This window comes from Enhydra lutris, unplaced genomic scaffold, assembly GCF_002288905.1.
Source record: "Enhydra lutris kenyoni isolate GAN:26980312 unplaced genomic scaffold, ASM228890v2 scaffoldscaffold11, whole genome shotgun sequence".
Taxonomy (NCBI): Eukaryota; Metazoa; Chordata; class Mammalia; order Carnivora; family Mustelidae; genus Enhydra; species Enhydra lutris.
Window position 1 is genome coordinate 2,937,591 of NW_019154095.1, and position 21,574 is coordinate 2,959,164.

The following is a 21,574-nucleotide window of genomic DNA, read 5'->3' on the forward strand; positions in this document are numbered from 1 at the left end:
TGCCCCTTTCTGGTGTGTTTGGTTTTCTTTCCAGTAGGGGATGGAGTATATGTCTTCAAACCTTATCTTGCTTGCTGATGAGGTTTGTTTGTTTGTTTGTTTGTTTGTTTTTGGTGTTTGTTTCGTTTCTGGAAAATGGCACATTAGCAAATAAATGCAAGCCCGAGCTTGAAAATTCTGTCATCTTTCGCTGCCAAAAACCTTCCACCATGAATAGTTTGCTAAAGGAACAGAAGCCTGGTCTGAAGACGCCCCAGCATTCCTGACCGTCCAGCAGAGGTCTGCACACCCGAGTGAGGCTGTCCTGGACCCTCACCCTGACAAGCCTGCCCCGGCCAGCCCTGCACAGGCTGTACACACAGTCATGGCAGAAAAAGAACTGCTTTCTGCCACTACGCTGTGGGGGCTGGTTCGCTATGCAGCAAAAGCTAACTGATACATTTAATTTATTTTTCTCTTTTTTATAGACGGCTTAATAGCAGTTCTCAGAGGAATTCCAAAGGAAATATATGAGCTAATAAAACATTTCTGCACATCATTGCATGTTTTTCTTGGACTCAGATGTGAAACCCATCATGGATAATAGACGTGCTATGACCTCCACTACAAAATATAGAAGACAGTCCCATGTTCTAAAGTCCTCAAAACCAAAAATAGCACAGGTACCTGATGGTCTTCCCTGGGTCTGCCTCTATGATCCAGGTGCAGTGGAGGTTGTTGTCATACGGGGCCGGGTAGCCAGGAGACAGGATCCGCCCGGAGGTGGCCGCGTGGATCTGGCCACCACACTCGGCTGTAAGAGATACAGACTCTTGAGAAGACTTACTCCAGGCCCCACAGGCTTCACTTTAGCTGTTTTTAAAATCTAAACCCCAAACCCTCACATCCACATTATTCACCTAGCCAAAAAAACAAAACAAAACAAAACAAAAAAACCACATGCACATCTTGGAAGAAAGATCCTGAACTGAAGAGGGCACAGAAGCATCCTGCTCTCTTCCAAAGCACCCAGAGCTCCTGCCCTTAGGTGTGCGTTTGTGTCCTATTGCAAGCCGGCCGCCCAACTCACCGACACAGGAAGGCAGCGGCTTGTCCCACACTCTGCGGTCCCCGCTGAGGCAGGTCAGCGTGTCGCTGCCGTGCATGGCGTAGCCCGGGTTACAGCTGTACAGAACCACAGTGTCAGTAAAGTGGCCTTCGTCTCGGATCCTATAGCCATAGTTAGGGACTCCTGGATCCTCACACTTTACTAGGTCAAAACCTATGAGAAAGGAGGGGAGAGACCGAGTGGAAGTAACTGTAGTAAGCAACGAGTGAAGACAAAATAGAGAAGGTCATCGAGTGCCCCTCGAAGCGTGGGAAGAAGAAGAAGATTGTGAATTCAAAAAGGGAAAAGCCAAATGTGGGTCTCGACTGGGTTTTATTTATTTGCTAAACATGTGTTGTTTCATGAGGCTGAATCATTTCATTTGTTCTTATCTACTTAGGTAACGGTGAGGAGAATCTTAATTTCTGAGAGTCCCAAGTTGTCCTCTACTAACCCACATTGCCCGCTGGCGTGCTGGGTTCTTCAGTAAGCCTCGGAGCCTTCTCTCATGGAGCTGCGTTTCCTGCTTCTGCAGCCCCTCTCTGTGAAGCCCAAACCTTCCAGAAGGAGGGACCCGCCTGCCCCAGGACACTCAACGGAGTCTTTGCCACGAGCACTCACCCTAGCTTACAGTCAGGAGCCACCCACCTTCACACCGACTTCCCCTAAATCTCCAAGATCTCGAGGTTCCTAGGAAATTAAAAAGTTGTTCCTGTTGACAGAAGATGGGCTTGTGAATTTCCACCTGCCACACTCCTACGGCGCACAGTGAAGGGGGCGAATGGGCAGCTAACGCCATGCATGATGGAAATCCCAGAAATGAATCACTATAATGACTTCATCAGACTTAGCTCTTAAACTCAAAGGAATAAATGACAGAAATGAAGATTTAGCTTCTGTAGAACTCAGAGCTGTATATTGCTTTTATGTGAAGCAATATTTTAAGGCCATCTGTGGAGACAGTCTTACACTAACATTTCTTTCCTCATATCTGATGCAAATTTTGGCCCTTCTAAAGAGTGGAACTGGAAACCTGATGTACCATATGGTCTGTTTACATTTATTTCCACCTAACTTTGACTTCTTCTATTCTGAAAGAAAGAAATGAAGAAAGAAAAGAAAAGAACGTAATTTTTTTTTTGAAATATGCCTCTCAGATTTGCATTTTGAGATGGCTTCCATGGAGGACAATATAGCTATAAACTTACAATATAATTACACCTTCACGTTCTCTACATAGTCAAGATGGAGTTCTGGGACTTTGCATAGGAGAGAGAAAAAGACATGTGGTCATTCGCACTCAGTTGCTAGGACAAGTCTCTTTCCTACAAGTTTCCCTCTATAAAGTGTTAATCTTTACCAACTATGCCTTTACAATAATTCTGGTCAATTTAAGAAATGCAAGTAACTTTAATTCAGGATGCCCAGAAAGAAAGAACATAAGAGTCTACCAACGCCAGTGCAAAGCAAAGGGCTATTTTCAACCGCCACAGAGGGGAGGCAGGCACTAGGGGAAGGGTCTCAGGCTTGTGCAGGTTTTGACTACTGTAGCTGACCTGGCAACACTCCTGACTGAAAGTAAGACTGTCAGCGGCTGAATTTGTGTCTGACGGCCGACCGCCGGATCTAAGTGTGCCCAGGGGCCTTACCGATGCATTAGCCTGAGCTTCTCTTTCTACAAAAGGAAACCTAAGTCTTTGTTGTCGTCTTATTTGGTTCTTGGGTTGGCAGTGAGGGCATCTGAGCAATGCATCAAGGCAAAGCTGCTGGGGTGCGGGGAACTGGGAAGCCCAGCTTGCCCGGCCTGGACCAGAGCCACCGGCGAGGAGGCAAGAGCTTTCACCGGTCACACTGAGGAGGGCCCCGCTCATCTTAGAGGCAACTTCTCAAAATGTTTTACTATTTTGAAGTCACAGTAAGTATCTGACATACTTAAAATTGGAACATTTTCAGTAGACATACAATTGAAAACATTCAGTAGACAAACAAAATCCAGGGACACAAACTATAAAGAAGAACCAGGTACCTATCCCAATGGTTCATACCCTCGTGACAGGATGCTGGGCAAGTTACGAAAGCTGTATGAGCAAGGACAGCCTTAAATTCTAACGCACCGTAAAGGGCTTACCCGTGAAGAGCAGGGTCTGTGTAAGACAGCAGGCCCTGAGAGTCAGTGAGGACCTGCCGTCCCCAAAATTCCACACCTCGTGCGGCACAAACTTCTGATTTGTCAAGGAGCGCCAGAAATGTGGAATTTTTTTTTTTTTTAGTTTATAATAATGATTGTTGAATGAATAAATATTCTGTAAGTGGAGATATCTAAAATCCCAAATCAGATTATTAAAATCAGATGTGAATAACACAAAGAACTAGATGATTTTATTGCCTTTTGGTGAAGGCTTTCATGAATGGCAAAAAGTTGGCAAATTCCACCTAATTCTTCTAAACTTAGCTTTGAAACACACACATCTTCTGGGGGCAATTAAGGCCTGGACAAAGAAATGGTCTAGTGTGTCCAAGACTTTTCCATTCTGATAACACATTGTTTCTGGGTTACACAGAAGGGTTTTGTTATAAAAGATATTCCCTGATGGAGATGTATACCTATGCTGATAAAGTAATTAGAGGACAAAAGTATTAGAGGAAAAAAAAGAAAACAAAGAGGTACCAACAAAAATAACTATCAAACTTTAGTTGGGTTGGAGTTTTTAGAGAAATACTTGTTTTATAGCTTTTTCTATCATTTAATGTTGATTTTTTTAAAACCACATCATGTCATACAGATAAGTTAAGCCAAGTCATCTCTGATAGGATATTCTTTCCAATATTAGTGGTCCCTCTTTCTTATGATGCCTTCTATTTTTTTTTCAAAAGTTCAATGAAGTCTTCAATGGCATCACAACACTTAGTATTTAGAAAAAAATTCTACACTTGATTCCTAAATGCCCAGACCCTCCAGGTGAACCCAATTTCATTTTATGAAGTGTATTCCTTGTCCCTATCAGAAAGTTGAAAGATATTTAGATCGTCCGATTTTCCAATCTTCATTCTACTGAAGAGAACCTTTTTCCTGCAAAGCTGCTCACATGATTTAATAATTCATTTCCAGTTATGGACGGAGCCATAGACATTTATTCCTGGAGGAAACAGTGAAAGTGCTATTGATTAATATCTTTAAAGAACTAGAAAAAGATCAGAAACCCAAAATTTCTCTTCCAGTTTGGTGTGGAACTCTGTCTAATCACAAGCAACAGAGACAGTCCTGCTCTCCTGTTCCTCTCCACACATCAAACAGGATTCATTTTGACTAAGTTTTGCTCGCTTTGGGGTGAAGTCCTATCACTGTCTCCTAAACATTTCAATATTGCTTTCCAACACGGTGAAATAAGTTCATTGACATGTAACAGTGGACGTCTGAAGCACAAAAATAAAACTCCGCTGTTAACCTCATGTCTGTTTCAGGAAAGGATTTTCCTGTGGTTTATCAAAAATATCTCAAAAGACTTTTTAAGATTTATCTTTAGATCCACAAAGATATTCCTCTAATGAAGAGATATTTCCATTTTAATCTGGATCTAAAACACTTCATAGGAATCAGTCTTAATACTGCTAAAGACTAATGCCTTTAAAAATAGAGAGAAGATATGCTTTCTTATCTTGAAGCCACCAGCTTGCAGGAAATTAGTGCAGCAAATGCTGTTTCTCTACATTCTTTATGCCACAGAACCTTTAAAAAAGATTAAATCAAGTTATTTGTTTCAAAACATTATCTAGTAGGAGTTGTAATTGTATTGAATTTATTTAGCAATTCCATTTCTTTCTGTTTTTCTGTGATTTCTTCTGAAGTCATATAAATAGCAAAGACGCCTTGAACTAAATGATCCAGTGAAAACAGGCTGTAAACATCAGGCTGATGAAAATGACTACTCCCTACTTCTGCAGTATTTACCCAGTCTCTGTATTGTTGAAGGATTAAATTCCATATATCTTGAACGTCTAACAAAATATAAGTGTTCTAAGAGCCTTCTACTTAACTCTCAAGTACTTGGTCCAATTTTATCTTCCAAACACAGCACTTGTGTGAGAGGGGAACCTGCTCTAGATCTAATCCATTTAACGCCTCCAGGCTGGACCCTGAAGCCCACGGTCTTGGCCATCCTCCAGCCTCTGTGTGCACAGCCCTTGAGAAGGTGAAGTCGTGTGCAGGCGAGCTTGGAGAAGACCACTGAGCAAAGAGAGTGCTTGCCATTTGTGGATCTCCGGTAGCTTCTCCTATGAACCACTGAAAAACCTTCAAATGTTTATAGAAGCCTGTTATCCTATAACTTTACCTGAGACTTATTTCAATTTGAATACTGTACTTTTTGGTAAAATCTCCTTGGTAATATAAAAAAGGTTCTCATATGCAAAAAAACAAAAGCAAACACACACACACACTCACAAAGAAGACACGCTTTCACATTTGCATGCGGTAGGAAAAAGTATATTGAAGTACATATATTTATATTCGCTCCTTGATTGGCAGTTTTCTGGAAAGAAATGTGGTTTGGGATCGGAGCACCGGTTCTGGCTATTGTGGTGGACTCGAGACACATGAAGTTCATTAACAACTGAATTTCCTGAAATGTTTGATTGATTCCTGTTTTTTAAACACAGCTCTCATTATTTACGATTGAAATTCTAGGTGAAGCATGTTTTAAATTATTAGTTTTAAATTATTGCACAATTATTAAATTGTGAGTTTGAGTTTTAAATTATTACTTATGAAATTATGCATTAATGTCGTGTTTTAGCTGTAGCTGTTATTGGTTTCAAATTGATTTTTATTATCAGCTACTTTTTTCTCACTTATTTATTTTCCCAAATATTGTTTTAGTATTGCTGTTATTTCATGATTATGTGGAAAGATACTCTGAATTTCCCCAAAATAGCATTATTCAACAGGATGGTGATGCTATCTGAAGGGAAAGGTGACCTCCTGAGCTCCAGAGTGAAATATCAAAAAGCCTATAGACTCCAGAACAGAAAGCAGATGACCAAAGTCATCACCTCCTTTTCTGGGACCATCTTGGTTCTCATGAACTATGTCACTACGACATCATAGAACAAGGTAATCATAGCTAAAAATTCCAGGAGACCATCTCAAAATAACTCGCAATTGTAAATGTACTGTATACACCCAAAATAAGTCTTTCAAGTGAAATCTACTACTGACCTTCCACAGAGCTATGAGGTGGTTCAAGGTGTTACTATCCATTCTGGGGAGGCTTCGAGAAGGAATCTCCCTTGTTCACCTTCTCTCACCCATGTTTAACACTGCACGCCAACTGTCCTCGCCAAGGGTATTTAAAACAGAGGGCTGGGAGCTCTTGGAGGGGAATCAAGGTCAGCATCTACAGCAGGGCATGGAGACAGACGGGCCGAGGGCATTTTACTCTGAATCAGTTCTTAAAAGCATCCCACTGGTGAACTGTGTTCTAACTCACGCACTGTGGTAAGGACTTATGATCAGCTTATTATCTGAAGTTTTAAAATGGATCTGTGACTTATGAGGCAGGGAATTTTTTAGGTACTATGAGTAGAATGGCATGGAACAGGGCCATCTTTTCCATGGTCTACTTACTTCCACAGGTAAGAAAATAAATATTTTAAAAACAGTATGGTACTCGCTACAGCTAAGTTTCCTGGGAAGGCTGAGAGAGGCACAGGGGGAAGCAGGAAGGCTGCGCACGGCTTTGCAGAAGAGGCATAATTGAGATCATCTAGAAAGATGGAAGGCATTGGTGGTTCTAGAACCAGAGGAGAATTCTCCAGATAACGTCTGCACAATTACATGAGGGGTTCGGAGGAATATGGCTTATCCTGGGATGCAGGATACTTTCCAACAGTGTGTGCATCTTATGGATGCTTCACTGAAAGCATCAGGAGAGGGCTGTCCTGCAGCCCTACTGAGTGTAGACTGACTCAGTACGCAGCGGGGGTTGGGGGAACAGGCGTCTGCATGAGGAAGCGGCACAGATATCTGTAGCATTTCGGGGAAACGATCAGGGCCAGTATGGAGAATGGATTGGAGTGAGCGGAAATCAGCAGAAAGAATTGGGCCACGTTTATCAGGGGCTGAGGGTGGGCTTCAGCAGTGGGATACGGGCTAGTGCACGAGGCAAAATCGTGTGTGCACGCGTGAAGCACGCAAACATGTCATCGTGCAAGTGGCATCTGGGAGATGATGGAGGTGACGGAGGGACGGCTGTACTGGGGGCAACACAACAGAAGGCACTGCTTGCGCGGGGGCGTGAGGCAGAGGAGAACCTCACAAGCCCTCAGATTAGTGTCCGCTCACGGCGAGCCTGCACATGATCGAGGAAAAGAAGAAACTCCTTCATCGGCGACTTGCAGAAATAAATGAACACGCTCTGAACACTTTGGGGGGCTTGGCACGAGGCAACGTCAGGCCTTACAGAGCTCACTGTCCAACGGAGGAACCTGACACGACGACGAATGGTGACAGACTGTCACGAGCACCCCAGCAGTAAAACACGGAAGCGTGGACAGACGTGGACACAAGCCTACAAGTACACATCTGCGTTCTCCGCACCACCGCCCCTGCTTTCTGTGGTTTATCTATTTGCCCCAGTTATTCCTCTGCTTGGCTGGATTCACTTCTTTTTCTACTGGAGATAAACAGAGGAGCACAGAATCCTTTTTTAAAACAAACAGGAACCTCTATCCATTTTAATAAGTATGGCCCCTGTCACATAGAATTAAATGTACCGTTATGTGGTTAATATGAATACTTGCCTGACATCACTACTCTCGGTTCGGGTGATCCGCGTCTTTTCTGTGTTTAAGTGTTAAAAATGTCGATGTTAAAAATGATGACTTTAATTGATAATGTAAACTATGAATATTATTTTCATAAAATGTAATTTTATTATCATTCTACCTGATGATAAGGTTAGTAATTTACATACAGTAGCTTAGCCTAGTAATATTTCATTTTATCAAAAAAGATATCAAGAGTATAATTTGTAATATAATGTTTGTGTTTTTTGGCCCAATGTTAGGGGGCATTAAAGTGAAAAAGAAAGATAATTTAGATAATCTTACTGAAGACACATATCTAGAAAATCTTACCTTCTAACCCACAACATTAGTTAATTCATGAAATCACTTAGTGAAAATGTATTTGTAAAGTGCTAACTGTACTTTGGAGACCTTGCCAGATGCTGAAAATATAAAATTAGTTGATGTCTGTCCTGGCTCACTGGGAGCTCACAATCTCGACGGGAAGACAAATAATATACAACAGTTAACATCTTACATCTCAATGGGACATCCATCCATTTACTCAATACAGACTTATTACGCACATAATATACAATACATTGCACATGGCAGCAAATCCTGTTTCAATACACAGGCATAGCCTTGCCCTTTAGGGCTCCGAGTCTAACCGGATGTGTCACTATTACATCAACACGTGCTTAAGAACAGCAGGGACGTGCATGCCGGGGGCCACAGGAAGAGTTCTCCGAGCAGGGTCTCGCGTCCTCCATCAGGATTTCTGTGAAAACAGGATGCTAGTACAGGGCAACCCATTTATAGGCAGCCACACAGTATGACATATGGCTGCTTCTAAATGAGCCACCTGGACTTTCCAAGGGGACACAGGTGACGCAAGGAACACGCCATGCTTGATGCTGGATGGTGCCGCCAGGTTTGCAAATAAACAAACACACACACAAGTACATACACACATCGATACAAAGCGATATCCAGCAATACAATGAAGTGACTTCAGCCAACAATATATCACATTAACTACATAAGATGTAATTCGATTCTTTTTCAACTCTATTTCCAGATAGAGTGATAGCTTTTGTGTTTCGTCTACGCAGAATAGTTTAAGGAGTAACTTCTCTCTAGAAAAACTGTTTTCTGGGGTGGGAGAAGTCCAAAATAAATAAATAAAACACATAAAACTCAGCGTGTTTTTATTTTTAACTCTGACACTCACTAATTGCTTAAAATACCTTGACTATTCCAAGAATCTGATTACTGTTGATTTCTTTAAAATTGAGCTACAGTTTGCAAGCCTGAAGAATCTTCAGGTCCATGTATGAGGTTCAGAGGAACTGGAAACTAGCAATTTTTACTTAACTAATTTAATATCAAAACAAGGAAGAAACTAAAGCCAGATTGAACACAGATTCTGTTAGTTTGTGAAAATAATCATCAATAAAAGCCAATAGACAAAGTGGTGAGTCAAAGACATCTACTAATATGTTTATCACAAATACCACAATTAAAATACACGTTGATCCACTGCTATATAATTACACATTTTTAAAGACCAAGATACACTTTCAGCAAAGTTTTCTTTTAAGAAACTAGAGCATCCCTATAAAATTGAACAGTACAATTGTTATTTTTTTATTTTATTTTTTCAGTGTTCCAGCATTCATTGTTTATACATCACACCCAGTGCTCCATGCAATCTCTGCCCTCCTTAATACCCACCACCAGGCTCACCCAACCCCCCACCTCCTCTCCTCCAAAACCCTCAGTTTGTTTCTCAGAGTCCACAGTCTCTCATGGTTCATCTCCCCCTCTGATTTCCCCCAGTTCACTTTTCCTTTCCTTCTCCTAGTGTCCTCCATTTTTTAATGGTAGAAAATTTTCACATTTTTTGCTTTATTATTTATGAAAATCTTGATCCATGAAATGAAATTGGTAGAAAAATGGGAAAAGTGACATTAGGAACACATCACTGAGTTATTTTGAAAACCACCATTTTTTAGTAGTATATACTTATCAGCACATCATCTTAATCCCCATTGCCTAAAACTCAATGTTTACATTTGCATGCATTTATTTTTATATGGGAATTGACATTTAATCAACACATTTAATTCTTTTTTTACTTTAGTAGAGAACTACAAACTGTGGCTAATTCATTGTTTTCAGCCATGGATCTCAGGACCTTCTTCTTATTTAGGAACTGAATAAAGAGACAGGTATCTTCCATAAAGGCAATGATGAACATGAAGCTAGTTAGTTACTAGCTTAACATCAAGCTAGCCTCCCCAGCCTGCTCCCTCATAAGCATCCCTCTTCCTTTCTGATTTTCCATGCTGGTCCACGCCTCCCTCACTCCCACCAAGGATGCTGCCAGGGTCTACTAGGGGATTTCCTGGCCGGATCATCATTGAAATGCAGGTGAAAAGCACGGTCACAGTCTTGTCGCAATCCTGTAACCCACTCTTGCCTCCGGTATCCAGGCTCGCTGCCCAGCTGGGCCTCAGCATCACTCATGTCCTCCAGGTCACACCTGTCCTTTAAGACCAAGTTCAACCCATTCCTGCTTTGGCATCCCTAGCTCTCCCTCCTGTGTCCTCTGTCCTTCCTGAAGTTCTCATGAGTGCCACCACAAAATAAGTGACAGCTGGTGGCTGCGTGTTTTTTATTCTTCAATGTTTTCCCACGGATAGAGTATATCACCCCACTAAAAACGCGCTTCTTTGAGGAGAAGGTTAAACTACTGAATACTGTGTGTTTCATCATCTGAGGAAGTTGTGCAGTTAAAATAGAAACACCGAAATGTATTCATGCCACTATGTTTCATCGGTGCTTATACGAATGCCAACTTGTTAGTAAGTGCTTTTAATTTAAATAAATGAATAAGGTTCTGAAGATTTCTGAAGATTTTTTTTAAAGATTTATTTATTTATTTGACAGAGAGAGATCACAAGCAGGCAGAGAGGCAGGCAGAGAGAGAGAGGAGGAAGCAGGGTCCCTGCTGAGCAGAGAGCCTGATGCAGGGCTCGGTCCCAGGACGCCGGTATCATGACCTGAGCCGAAGGCAGAGGCTTTAACCCACTGCGCACCCCAATTTCTGAAGATTTTAAAATCATGAAAGTAAATACATGACTTTTAAGTTTTCATATGTTCTAATGTTCCCAAAATTTTGGAAGATTTAAAAATAATGTTTAGTCAGAAATATCCAGTTAGTGAAAATTCAGAATGGTTACACTATTATTTAACCAACTTTGGATGTTATAGTATCATATTCCTCCATATATGGATTTTCCAAAGAGGTAATCCCAACAATTCTCATCACATACTGTTGTGGATATGTGTAATAATATATCTATATAATGAAATGGGTATTTCATAGAATGATTTCCATGAAATTATTACTATATGAAATTCAATACAGAAACCTTTAGCATCAGGAACATAAAATGTTCCTATTTTGGTCACAGTGAATTTAGTTTGATGATGACAACAGAAATTTCAAGCATTTTTGATAGTCTGAAAACCACATTAACAGATTCTGTGTAGAAGCAGAAAATTTTCCTACATTTCCTGATGAATGATGTGTTCATTTGTATTTTGTATTAGAACCAATCTGTTCCTTTAGGTCTGCGAATTTGTCTTTTACATTAAAAAAATCAGTTAAATGTTTAAACATTCACATAAACAAATAAATAAATAATATACAAGAACCAGCAACTTTTCAGCATTTCCTTCAACTATTGTGCAGGAGGACAGATGAGTAACTCTCCCATGAGTCCCACTTCTTACAGATCTTATTTGTACTGACATGCATTAACTACCTTTAGAAGTTTCCAGAAGAGATAGCCATTCCATGTGCAGATACACTACCACTGGAATTTTATGATTTGGCTCTTCAAGTAATGTTCCACTTATCAAGATGGATAATGACTCAGATTTCAATAAATTCACCAAAGCTGTAGGGAATCCTCTGGACACCTGACTCCTGGTGTGGTTGTCTTACAGTCAGACCTCATGACTGGAGCCAACAGCTATGGGGCCAGGGGACCCATCAGCTCCCAACCAAGCCTACCAACACCTAACCCCGAAACCCACACTCTACCATGCCGGCAACATCCCTGTTCAATCTACTTGCTATTTGGCAAAGGAAATAGGTTTCTAATTAACATCATAGTAAAAACATGCCTTAAAAAATCCTGGGGTTTCCAAATAAGTGCCCGTTTTTATTGTAGAACTTAACAGTATTGACCCCTGCCTCACCAGCCAGAACCCAGCCTTCCGCCACAGTCCATACTTTTTACCTCATTTACAATCCTACTCATCAGAGTCCAATAAATGATGAGATTTTTAAAAATCTGTTGTTGACATCTTTACCTCCATCACCTTTTCTTTTTTTTTTTTTTAAAGATTTTATTTATTTATTTGTCAGAGAGAGAGAGAGGGAGAGAGAGCAAGCATAGGCAGACAGAATGCCAGGCAGAGGCAGAGGGAGAAGCAGGCTCCCTGATGAGCAAGGAGCCCGATGTGGGACTCGATCCCAGGATGCTGGGATCATGACCTGTGCCGAAGGCAGCTGCTTAACCAATTGAGCCACCCAGGCGCCCCTCCATCACCTTTTCTTATTGGCATTACCTCAGAATGAGATGACGCAACATCCAGTGGGGAAATTCTAATTTCATTCACATTGTTCAATCTATGCCACATACCGAAGCAAGATTAAAAACCCAACACCAAGCACCGAGGGGTGTCAAAACCCTGTTACCGAAAAATGACATCTACTTCCCTTCCACTTCAAATCTACCATCCCTGTCTTCCCAAGTCAATAAATAACAGGTCCAGAGCCCAGCAGCACTGGGTCACCTTCCACTTCTCTTTTCTCATACCCCACATACAAGCCTTCACTTACCCTATTGTTTTAGGGAGTCAAAGGTAAACTTTGTTGAAATCATCACAAGAAAAATTTCATATCTCTTTCAACAGTAAAAATATCTTCTGATTGCTTCCAGCGTCAGAACCATGGGTGTCCAAAAACAATGACTTATTTACAGAAGAAGAGTGTGTGCTGCGATGACAGATCACAGCTGACAGGTGCCACAGTGAGGAGCCTCACTGCCCGTCCCCAGAGACACAGGCAGCTGTACTCCTTCAGCTCGAATTTCACAATTAAGTTAAAACACTGGATCACATATGTCCATGCTTGCATTTGCTACTGAATGGTGTTCAGAGGATCATTCCAGAGCCTTTCTCAATTTTGAACTGAAACTTCACATTTTTTTTCACATCCTTGTCTAATCGCTTCATGTTGGAATTTAACAGATGGGCTAATGCTCATATCACTGTTTTCTGAAATGTTTACTTAGTTAAAAGAATGAAAAGAAAGAGACTCGTCTGATGTTCTTGTAGACATCAAAAGAGCCTTCGAATGTCCTTCTGTCAAAATTCATACCATGGAGAAAAAAATAAAAATTTTGAGTCTGAATAGATTTCATGGCCTTTTTCTTTTTATAGCATTATTACAAATGCCATAACACATGCAAGAAAATTCCAAATCAGACACAAACTGACCTGTGATTCATTACCCAGCATTGCCTCTCTGACAAGGCATGTAAGTCTCAGGGATCCTTATCTGCCCACAAATGACCTTTTGTGAAAACAATGTATCTATGCCTTTGACTAATATAATAATTATTACTTTTTATTTCCCCTAAAGGAGAATGGGAAAAAAAAAATCTGCCATCACCCTTCTCATAAAATGTGAGATTTGATAGCATTTGGTGATATCATCTGTCAGCCTCCCTTTAATGCCCTCTCAAGTCATATGCTTTTAGTTTAATCCTTATAATTAAATTATTTATGTCACCCTTCTCAGGTTCCTTTGTCTTTCTCAAGGTACCGGTGACCAGCAATACATCCATCTTTGCCAAAAGGTGAAAATAAATAACAGTGTGTGTCGACTAGCAAATTGTCACAAAATATAAGGAATAATTAATTCTAAAACAAACAAAAGAAATTCACCAAACTAAACCTCCAGGAAAATCATGTACAGCCACATAGACACTAGCATGGACCAAAGTGCAGGTGGTATCTTCTGTAGGATCTGGGAACCATGAGGTGGGTCACCAGGTAGGTCTCCGCTCCTAATTACACAATTCTCACATTACCGCAGAAGTGAAGCATGTCATGGTTTCACTGGAATTTTTTTAAATTGTTTTTTAAAGATTTCATTTATTTCTTTGAGAGAGTGAGAGATGAGAGGGGAGAAGGTCAGAGGGAGAAGCAGATGCCCCTGCAGAACTGGGATCCCGACGCGCTACTCGATCCCTGGACTCTGGGATCACGAACTGAGCCGAAGGCAGTGGCACAATCAACTGAGCCCCCCAGGCACCCTTCACTGGAATTTTTAAAAACGCAGAAAATATTTATATTTTAGTCTTTGTGGTGCTATACATGTTAGTAAGGTAGCGGGATGATAAACATGGGATTAGAAGTCAAGGGACCCGGGTGCCTGGGTGGGTCACTCGCTTAAGCATCTGCCTTTGGCTCAGGTCATGATCCCAGAGTCCTGGGATCCCCTGCTCAGCAGGGACCCTGATTCTCCTTCTGCTGCTCCCCCTGCTTGTGCTTGTGAGCTCTCTCTCTGTCAAATAAATAAGTAAAATCTTAAAAAAGAAGAAGAAGAAGAAGAAGGAGAAGGAGAAGGAATCATCAAAGGACAGGGATGTCACAGGCATATCTACCTCTCATTTGTGTCTGACGTTGAGTAAGTCAATTAAGCATCACTTTGTGCCAACTTCCTTTTTTAAAATGGTCATAAGAAGACTTTGCTCGTTCCTACATCTGAGAAATGGATGAAGATTTATGTCTGGTTTCAGGACAGCCTCACCTTGCGGCAGACTAAGGTGGGAGGTGCTTCTCTTTCAGAGCGCTGGGCTTTGACAAAGAGTCATTCCAAGTCTTTCTTAGAGAGGCCATCATGTTTGGCTCTAATATCCTCTTGATGATTTCTTACAGTAAACATTTGTCTTGATTATTATCTAAAAGCATACATGCAACAATAAAACTTTCTGATGCAAACAAACAAGAATTATGTAGTTGGACTGGGGACTGAGGACATTCCCAGAGACAGAATGCCTTTCCTCTTTATAAAATGTCCATCTTGTTCTACGAGTACTAGAGAGTTCTTTCTGGGACTTGCTAGCCACCTACCTCTCTACTGTATCTGAATGACGTGGACCCCTTTTGCCATTGTGATATTTCCACTGAAATCTGTTCTATTTTGAAGAATGTATCATATACGATATGTTTCTCCAGGTTTTCTTTTCTTGTAGAAGCAGAGTAAAAATGCAATCTTCAGAATTCTTACTGGAAGGTGTAAGTTTCTAAAAACATGCATGGATATGTCTTGATATATTGATAGGAAAGGTTTCCAACAAGGCAATCACATAAGCATAGAGTTCTGTGCTTGTCACACCACTGATGTTACAATTTTCCCTTCTTGTAATACTATCCTTTGTATAGTGAAACAAATTGAGTACGGAATTAAATTTTTCACTGAATATGCAGTTTTTAAAAATATATCAGTTTGAAGCTTATTAGAAATTGGCTTTTCTTTTCTCCCATAGCGAGAGTCACTGTGTTGCACTTGATAAGAATTCACGGCAACATTGTTTCAATGGTGATCCCCTAACGAAAAATGAACCCAACACAGAAATAACGAAGGTAGAGATGTATGGCTCATTTTCTGGGAATAACACAAACAGGCAAGTATGTCAGATTTAAACATTTAGTGCTTTCAAAGTGTTTTTTCTTTCAGTCAAGTTGTAGAATAAGTATGTTTTGTGGTTTGGACCCCAGATTGCTCTCTCTGTGCCTTGGCCCCTTCTGTGGGCCACATATCTTCTCCTTGTCTTTTATGGAAATTCTCCTTGACCCAAATCCCTTAATGGGGTCACCTTAGCTCTCATGAAAGATAGACCAAAGTCATGGACAGGTGCATGCTTTGGAGATGTGGGGGCCTGAAAGACAAAGCCGAAACTATGGCAATGCAGAAAGTGACTCTGCAATGGTCTTGTTTGAAAGACAGATTTATCACTATTAACCCAAACATATCCCTGAAATTTAAAAGTACAAGTAAACAATCATACTGTATGTTTACACACACACACACACACACACACACATGCACACACACACGCGTGCACACACACACACACATTTTTGAATACGGAATGATCTGAAAAAGGATTTAAAAAGCAACATTCCTCAATAGGAAAATGTGAGGGACAGTCTCAAATGGGACCCAATGACCCCCACAGGATGCTCTCCCCTTCCTGGAGTGTGGGCAGGATCTGTGGCAGAGGAAGAGAAAACTCTAATCCACCGCACAGCCCCAAAACAGGGAGCCTGCGTTAGTCAAAACGGAGATCTCCTGAGTGCACCTGACTCACTCAGATGGAAGGCCTGGGTCTCCACAAGGGAGGGCTCTCCTGCCGGCCCTGGGGAGAGGAGGACTTGCCTACTAATAAGTTTCCGCGATAGAAGAGTGACCTTCCTCTAGGGACTCGGCTGCCTGATGTTGACACTTTGCCAAGGGCCAGAGGCAATCCTAGCCCAACCCTCAGGACCCTATGAAGCTACTCTGACATACAGAAATTCCTTTAGAAATTTCCGTTATCTCTACCCCCCTCAAATTACGTGTTGGCAATCATCCCCCAAGCATATGATGTACATCTGAACGGTCTCATGTTTCACTAGACAGTCATAAATGACCTTGTTCCAACAAGGGCTAGCTAGCCCCTCCAGTCCTGGAAACCTTGCTTCCAAACTCCTAAGAGACTTTTGCTCTCACTAACCCCCTACCTGAAAGTGTATAATCAGTATAATCAGTCACCATCACAAGCCCAGGGTAGCAACTCTGTCTGTCCCCAGGGTCCTATCCTTGTGCTTTAATAAAACCACCCTTTTTGCACTGAAGACACCTCAAGAATTCTTTCTTGACTACCAGCAGCCACAGGGCCTGTAGGAGGGACAGGGGCCTCGGGTGGGACTGGGGCGCCGGCCAACTTGATCACTGCCATCAGACCCTGAGAGGCTCCGCTGAGCCAGGCCCCAACTTCCCGCCCCCAGGAACTGTGAGTCATAAAGGTATTTTAGGTCCCCGAAGTTATTGGTAATTTGTTACACAGCAATAGAAAACTCATACACAAAATGACTGCCTATTATTTTGAAACACCTTTATAAGATTCCTACTAGTTAACTGTGGGGAAAATGAACACTGCTAATTACATTTTTCCAGCAGTTTTATCTGCTGAATTAATGGCTATCTGAGAACAAATCTGTGCTCTGTGAACTCGTATTTAGAAATCGACCCTCCGTCCTCCAGGATCTCTATCAAAGCAACACAATGCGTTTGCCACAATTTTAATCTTCGTTGAAATACAATAAAAATCTGCCAGCATTCGTGTGGGTTTATGTGCGAGCTGGTTCTTTTCTTGGCCCTCTTCCATGCATGTCCTTGTTTGCAGCACAATTATAAATGCTTTTACAAGCTACTCATTGAACAGAACATCCAACACTTTGGCATGATTTTCTAGATGATGTTGCACACCATAAAGACTGAGGGTGTGAGGAACCCTATTCTTCAAAGAATAACGGCTAATTTTACTGTAAAGTAGCAACACTTAAACTCATACACACATGACAACCAACAATGTTTGGGACATTTGTGAATTCCTTATTATTTATAAAATTAGATGCTAGACCTTGCTCTTGAGAACTGCCTTCTCGCTTAAATAGAATTTCTAAAACCCCATTGTAAGGAGAGAATTGTGCGCGTGAATCTCATTCAGTCAGGGAGGTCCAAGCACCAGAAGAATCTCTACCAGAAATGAGGGGAAAAAAGAAAACAAACAAACAAACAAACAAAAAATAAATAAATAAAACAAAAACCAGGGCAGATCTCACCACACACATTAAGACTCACACAAGGTGATGATTGTGTTAACCTTCTGGTGATGGTATTTCATGATGTATGTGTGCATCAGATCCCCACCTAAGCTCACAAACCTGTTAATTGTGTCCCAATAAATCTGGGAAGAAGCCACAGAGGCAGGGGGGTTCCTGGTATAAAGGAGGGGACAGTAGTGGAAGAGGGACACCCACAGGAAGCTACACCCAGCGATGCAGGCTACCTACGGATCCGGCGGAGAATGAGCTCTCATTACCCTCAGTGATGTCAAGGACGTGGGGCGACCGTTTCCGACATCTGCCGCTCTTACCGTCCAGTTTCCTGTCAGTGACTGACTGCTCACGGGTCTGAGTAGACTTCCCGCTCACGGTGTGGCTGACTTGTTTGGAAGCAGGGCGGTGAGGATGCTCAGTGTTTCCTCATCAGCCTTGAGAACCCATCCCCAGCCCGAGCTGCGCACTCACTTGGAACAATGTATGTAATGTCGGTGCCATTTTGATCCGATAAGCGCGTGAATCCAACGTGACAGCTGCAGCAGCGCACGGCACTGGGCTTGGCTCTCTCACCCGCAAGGTACACAGGACCTCAGTTAGACTCAGTTGTCAACCCCAACGTTCCCGCGTCTTCATGGCTCCGGCAAACAGAACCCGTAGAGGGTCACCATCAAGGAGGACGCCGATGGAGGGGCCGTTCGGTAGAAACAGGCAGCCGGCTGGGGGCACAACCTTTTGCAGCAGACAACAGTTGTGGAGGGACTTTGAGGTTTCTCTCTGTGCTATTTGAACAGATAGTTCAGGGTGGGGTCAGGGGAGTGATTTTAGGAATGTGAACAATGGAAATTAGCTGGCCTTGAGCGATCCGGTCCTGGGGCAGGAGGATCCCGGAGGAGCAGAAGGAAGGAAAGGCCCCTGACTCCTCTACAGCCCAGTGGAACCTGATCTTCTGCAAGTGACAGGGACGCAGGAGCTGGGCCTGTCCCTGGAGTCCGGGCTATGTGCTTTGTTATTCTCGGAGCCACCACGCACGACTGTAGGATGTGTTGGAAGGCACGGACCTTCCAGAGTAAGGCCTTGGTGTGTTTTTTTCCTTTGTAAAAGTAATTGGTACAACAGGGCCACACGGACTAGTACTCAGTGCTGTGGGTCAGGCTGCTCACTTCCCGACTGTCCCCCTCTCTTTGAAATGGCCCTTGGACCACCTGAGCTTCCTCATCGATCCCACACACCCTTCTCCTCATGCTCCTTTCTCTTTGACACTTTAGAGCAATCTTTGAAGGGGGGTTCCCCACTCTCTGGCTTCTGTAAAAGTCTGAAGCAACAAAATGAGGCTCGTCATAGCCAGGAAGGTAAGTAGCCCAGGAACATGAGCCGGCTGCCTCTCAGAATGATGACTCTGCAGGACCAGATGCTGGTTTTGTCCGTGCACCCAAAACAGATGCCATGAGAAGGCTAATAGGATTGCACTGTAATGCCAGAATGTCAATAGCCTGATTTCAAGTAATGACTGGAGTCAGTCCATGCACCAGAATCTGTATGTCAACACAGATAAGCCACTCTCTTTCTACTGGGAAGTCATGCTGACCCCCCAGGAATCTCAAGAACGTTGCCTGGTAACAACGGAAATGAAGCAGGTCAAGGCAAGACGAATCAGTGTGTCTCCAACACAGCATCAGGTCCCCCAGAGGACTTGGACCGTAGCATCGACTTCCTTAGGCTTCTTGGCCAGATACATCTGGGGAGGGGGGTCACTGCGAAGCTTCCAGTTTTAAGGTCTATCCATGAGTACCAATCACCACACACCATCCAAGCCATCCCTTCTTTATAGTTTTTTTAAAAGATACGTATCATATTCCATCAAACTACTCCATTTCTAACTAGCACTAAATGTCCCTGCTCTGCCCCATTATGCATCATTGGAAATGCCAGCACATAGCCTTTCCACTTCCTCAAGCCACACCTGCTGGCTGACAGCACGACCTCGCCATTTGCAGCCTCTGCAAACCTCGAAACCCGGAATCCACGCCGCTGTCAGCTCACCGTCCGGCCATCCCAGACTCCCACGCAACCTCATTCCTCAGATACCATTCGTGGCTCTGCCTTGATGCTGAGGGATCCCTCTGCCTAGTTTTTAAAAAACTTCCATAATGAGATTCCTGCAGCCAACCACGGTTCTACTTTTCTCCTTGTCACACACCCTCCATTCTATTCCGACTCTCCTCTTCCCTAGCTCAGGAACACAGAGGTCACGGTCATCTCCTTACACCCTCTCCCACACCAACTGAGCTCAGCGCCGGCAGTCGTCACTGATTAAGTGGCTGCAGACGTGACATAGCATTGATGGTGGTAAGGTTCCTCTCCTGGAGAACCTCACATTTTACTGGTGTGAAAGCAAAAGATGTACAAAGTATAAGATTAAAGACATAAAGGAAAGAGCAAGTGATTCTTCTTCGGGAAGCTGGACAGCAGGATAATGTTCATATGGGAAACAGCATCTAAACTTACTCTTAAGGAAAGAAGAAAGGATGTCTAGCAGTAAGGAAAGAACATTCTGGAGGCTTCTACTGTTATTCCAGCCTTCAGTGATCTCTCGTTTCTCTGGAAAATTCTATTTGTGTGCGTGGCTTAAAATATAAAAATCACATATTATCATTAATATGAATCTATTATCATAGTTTATTTGGGGGAAAAGAACAAATTAATATAAAGATGAACTGTATGCGGAGCCAATTATAACAATATATTTAGGGTCCAAAATATCAGTGTGAATCAGGGCCAAGAGTTGACTCCTACAACGACACCTAAGACCCATTCTAGTTGAGAATACAACTGTTTAGTCACAGTTCTATTGACCGGTGCATCATGAGTCCCGTGTGTGATTATCCTAAGCCCTTTACTGTGAACGGGAATGCTGGCTTTGCCTACTCCGTCCCAGCATCGGGCTAAATGTTCCATACAAAGGCAGAGTCATTGATTAACTGGAACACGGGTCCACCCAGACGGCCCAGACATGTTTGTCTGAACTATGGTTATTTCACTACAGAGAGAACATTTTTGGAATTGTCACAGAGGGTTTGTTTGAATAACAAAGAGCGTACAATCCTGAAAGCCTGCTTCCATCCCAAATCCCCCGTATGTCGTGTGCTAAAATGTTTCCAAAGAGAGACTCTTCTGGGAACATTCTTGTGGAGCTCTAAAAAGATTCAACATATTTTTTAAAGAATTCTGAATTCAAATATAGGATTTAAAAAAAATTCAGAACTATTTTTCTGTAAAAGAAGTTGCTGAAATAATTAGAAAACATTAAATCCACCTTTTCCTGATATCTGAAGAGTTTTTCAATCACCAGGAGAAGGCAAAACAAAAATGCGTAAGTTTAGGTAAGGTGAAAACCTTATTGCCCTGAGACAGCTCTGTGGAATCTTAGTGCTTCATGAATTACAGCCGGAATAACAATGATGCAATCGAAGCTTTTTGTCTTACAGATCAGACATCTGTGTGAGCTGCAGACGACAATAAAGTATGAACACCCGTGGTCCCTGATCTCAGAGTTCATGGGTTATGCCTCCATGTGACCTAATTATAGAGTCAGAAGACTATGATCTGTTATGAAAACAAACAAATCTGTAATAAAAAGGAGTTTTTGGTCATGGAGGTAAATATTTTTCAGTTGCGTGTTGCTGTAACCTACTACTCAGAAACCAGTAGCTACCTAAGATACAATGT

General features: G+C 42.2%; 1 protein-coding gene across 1 annotated transcript in view; it reads right to left on the bottom strand.

The window, feature by feature from the left end:
* LOC111144434 (CUB and Sushi multiple domains 1) overlaps positions 1–21,574 on the bottom strand; it is a 1,720,260-nt gene that overhangs the window by 309,135 nt on the left and 1,389,551 nt on the right. Inside the window, exons 23-24 of the mRNA XM_022498737.1 lie at positions 1,070–1,261; positions 667–793 (exon numbers count right to left, since the gene is read on the bottom strand). Of these exons, the coding sequence (XP_022354445.1) occupies positions 667–793; positions 1,070–1,261 (319 nt within the window). The remainder of the gene's footprint in view (positions 1–666; positions 794–1,069; positions 1,262–21,574) is intronic.